The 4505-nt window shown below is 36.1% G+C and overlaps 1 protein-coding gene across 1 annotated transcript; it reads right to left on the bottom strand.

Annotated features, from left to right (window-relative positions):
• Positions 1–1959: 1959 nt before the first annotated feature.
• On the bottom strand, positions 1960–4097 carry LOC110887652 (zinc finger MYM-type protein 1-like). The gene is made up of 2 exons (XM_022135229.2): positions 3227–4097; positions 1960–3080 (listed from the first exon to the last, which is right to left on the bottom strand). Exons 1-2 carry the CDS (start codon positions 4095–4097, stop codon positions 1960–1962), a joined length of 1992 nt encoding a protein of 663 aa, XP_021990921.2.
• Positions 4098–4505: the final 408 nt, after the last annotated feature.

Consider the following 4505-nt stretch of genomic DNA (forward strand, 5'->3'; position numbering starts at 1 on the left):
GAAGTTCAAATCCTTGTAACTTTATCCATGCTCGTGTGTGTGGTTGTTTTTCTAGAAAATCTAGGGATTGATGTTAAGAAAATACACTTTCAACTTTCAAGAAAGCACTTAACAATTGAAATCAACTCGCTAAAAACTCTAATCGAATTAAGATAAAATAAGCTTGAGACGAACTTGAGTAAACTTAAAGCTTATTAAATTTACGAGTTTGAGTTTAGAAAAAGTTGAGTAAGTTGATATTTCTAACCATATGAAACGCTATATTTTGGGTTTGAATAATGAAAAAGGGGCTATAAGTGAAGGTTTTGGTTAGATCATAAAGAACGACAACACGTTAAAATTCACAACTTTACAAGACTCATAAGGCATAAACTCATGGCCCTCTCTATTTCCTTATTAAAACTGAAAAAATAACCTGGGCCTTCAGTCTTAACTGCTCTTTGGCCCACGAACAAAGTCCAGCCCATATCTTGTTGAGGGATGCATCGGGCCTTGTCCTGGCCCAGACGTTAACCCAGTAGCCCACTTACATCAACTCTCCATTACATGTAACGTAAAAATAAACAAGTAAGAATTGTCCCATAAACCGCCTTGTCTTTGCGCTTGCGCAGGTTGAAGTTATATTATGAAGCGAACACAAATCCTGCACTTCAAACACATTAATAGATGGAACACGAACCCACTTACTTACGCCTTGCCAAATCTGACAAGCAAAACAACACGAGGTAATTAGCAGGCGCCATCACCTCATACACGTGGCAACAAATCAACGGAAGTCTTCACGAAAAGCAACACCACACTTCCTACCTTATGGTGGTCCCACACACAAGTGATTACACACCATGCACGCTTTGGACATGGGATCTCTCTTCACCAATCAGAGCAAGGGCCACGTCAGCACCTTCATGCACATCACGGACATGTGGAATGTTTTCCACCAATAGGAGCATATTTACACATTAAAAATACAAAGTGACTATGTTTGTTGCTTTTATATCCATTGTTATACTTATGCTCTAAATAAATCCACATCAACATTACTAGCATTCACCTAGAACTTGAGAGGAGCATCTACATTGATACAAATAATATTTGTCACCGCGATTTCCCTCATCGAAATTAAGCGAGTAACTAACAGGATCGTACTGGAAACTCAAAGGCTTCGAAGATCCATAGATGCTTTTCTTGCTTTCTTCAACCAACTTCTTCATCACTTTCTTCCACTTCCGGCTTCGGCCTCCCTCATTGTTCACTCTTGTGAACTCACTGTGGTCGTGGGAGACCGATGAGAACGATGAACATTCGGAGAAGTTAGATGATCGTCTTTTAGTGGTGGTTTTAGTTGCAATTGCCATTTATCTTTGTGTTCTTTTGGAATGATGAAAACTAGTTTTATAGATGAGCAATGGGGGCAATTTGGTAATTTTAACTAGCTTGGAGAGCGTCTACTTTAGATGCATGGTGTAAAGGGGTCGTTAGATCGTCACTTTGCAATCTTTACACCTACATTGTACATCGATCCCATAATATTTTGACTAGAATCATCTTCCTAAATAAGTTTATTCTATTTTTTTTTATTTTGTTTATCCATGTTCAGTTTATAGTAATATTATACCTCAATTTTCTGTAACGATTTTTTTTCCTTTAGGAATATTGGATTTTAATAATCCCAACTATTCGCTGTTGGCCGCCAATAGTCCCAACTTTAAAAATAATCACTAGCGGCCCCAACCAGTGGCGGATCCAGGAATATTTTTCACTGGGTTCACTTTTTTAGATACTCCAATTTCATGTAACTGAACATAAAGAATTTCGGGTCGGTTCGATAGTTCGGATCGGGTAAGGTTCATCACATAATAAAAGTACGATACAATGATGAAAAGAAAATCGTCATTAGAAATTTAAAAACACAATATAAAATACGATAGTCTTTACAAATAAAAAAACTACCTAAAGTTGTTAATGACGAGTTTTCATCTTTTGAAAACCTTGCATTACACTCTCAACGGAAACTTGTTGTAAGAACTCCTTTTCAATGTAACAAATGCAAGAATCGTTCATGTATCCATCACCAATCCTATTACACAATTCTGTCTTCACAAGCTTCATTGAAGAAAAACTCCTTTCAACACTAGCCGTTGCAACCGGTAAAACTAGTGACAACTTTATTAAACGATAGACCAACTGATACTCAATGTGTTTCCTTGTTTCCACCATCCTTTTGGCAAGATCACTAACCCCATTCAGGTTATCAAACCGACTATCTCTTTTCATATTAGAAATGTAGTGGCCGAGTTCATCGATAAGCTTATCTTTTTCATCAAAAGTAAAATCATACGGATACATTTCGGCCAACTTTAGCAAGTTTAGTTTATTAAAGGAACTAAAATTTTCACGCGGGCTCAAAGAACTTATACACGTAAGCAAGTTAGTGGTTACCTCGTTAAAACGGTTTCCAAGCTCTTGAATTTGCATGTCGAGAACCGTGTTGAAATTATTGACCACAAAATGATGACGATTGGTGATGTTGGTCTTTCTTCTTCTGTTTTTCGGGTCAACATACTCATCTTCCATGTTAATCATCTCAATATCATACTTGTCACAAAAGGATGTGACATCTTTTAAAAGTGAGTCAAAGCCTTCAAGTCGATACCTTTGTAATTCTTCTTTGGTTGATCTAACCAACTCAACTGCATTCAAAATATCTTGATTCTTTCTTTGAAGAGCGACACACAATAAGTTAGTAACTCCCAAGATATGTTTCATCAAATGTAAATAAAATACAAACTTGAAACTTTTCATGTATAACTGAAGTCCATTTGCTTGAGTTTTGTGAATTGGTTCCCATGCCGAAGTTTCTATATATTCAAGCACTTCAATAACACAAGGATATAAGGTAAGCAAACGAAGAAGTGTTTTTTCGTAAGAGCTCCAATGTGTATCTCCGGGTCTTGTAAGTGCCATTTCTTGATTATTTCCACTTCCGATTACAACTTCCGGATTCAATGCCAAAAGCTCTCTTTGACTTTCTCTTAACAAATCTATTCGTTTGCACGATGCACCAACAACATTTATTAAATCTGTTAATTCCTTAAAAATCTACAAATTTCAAGATGCTTGTTTGCAAGGGCCACAACAACAAGTTGAAGTTGGTGGGCAAAACAATGAACATAATATGCCGAAGAATTTTCTTTCAAAATCAAAGTTTTCAAACCATTAAACTCACTGGACATGTTGCTTGCACCGTCATATCCTTGGCCTCTAACCCTACCCAAACTCAAATTGCGGTGAGCAAATAATTCATCAATTGCAGATTTAAGAGATAAAGCGGTTGTTTCCATAACATGAACTACACCAATATATCGCTCCTTCACAAATCCTAATTTATCAACAAATCTCAAAACCACGGCCATTTGTTCCTTTTTAGAAATATCCCTCGATTCATCAACTAATAAAGAAAAGACATCATCACCAAGCTCTTCAAATATCATCTTTAACACTTCTTCTGCAAAACAATTACAAATGTTTTTTTGTATTGATGGAGCCGTCATTTGGCAATTCTTCGGAGCATTACTTAATATATACTTTGCAATTTCTTCATTTATTTGTGCGAACAATTTTAAAAACTCTATGAAATGTCCTCTATATAAGGATGCTTCAGATTCATCATGACCCCGAAAAGGTAATCCGCCATTCAACAATCCTTTAGCGAGTATAACCGAAGTACTTAATCGGATTCTATATTCTTTGTTTTGCTCGGGTTTTTTTTGAACCGCTGGTATAGATTGGGCTTCTTTAAGTAAGTCTTCTCCTTTTTGAACCGCCCTGTTGTGAAAACTATTACTTTTACCAACATGAATTTCGAATCTTTCTTCTTTCCTATGCCAACATTGTACCCCCTCACTCGCAAATGCATCTTTTTGTCCACTTTCTTTGAATAAGTAACAATATAAGCAATACACTCTATCCGCTTTGACATTATATTCCAACCAATTTCCATGCTTTTCTGTGTACCATTTTGGATTGAACCGTCTTAACTTATCACTATTACCAATAAGTGTTTGTGGAAAATCTGTTTTTTCCCTTTCGGTTGACATGGACCTCGAAGCAAATATGTTCGTCTAATTTCATCTTTTTGACTAGGGTGATAAGATGAAATTGGTTTCCTTTCGGAAGGATCCCACGGAAGATCATCCAAAACGATTTTCAAGGGTTTACTAGTTGAAGATGACGATTCAATGTTAGGTGGTGGTTGCCTTTGAAAGAAACTTGAAATATTCTTCTGCATAACTGATAATGCCTAAATACCAAACAGATTCAATATTAACTCTCAGCAGCAATATTAACTTTAAGCAGCAATAAAACATCAAAAGTTGTTTCGGCAACAATAAAACATCAATAAAACATCAAAAGTTGTTTCGGCAGCAATAAAACATCAACAAACAGATGAAACTTTCAGCAGGCTAACAGCAATATTAACTTAAAAACCACTTAATCGAACTGTT

The sequence above is a fragment of the Helianthus annuus genome, chromosome 11 (assembly GCF_002127325.2).
Source record: "Helianthus annuus cultivar XRQ/B chromosome 11, HanXRQr2.0-SUNRISE, whole genome shotgun sequence".
Classification (NCBI taxonomy): Eukaryota; Viridiplantae; Streptophyta; class Magnoliopsida; order Asterales; family Asteraceae; genus Helianthus; species Helianthus annuus.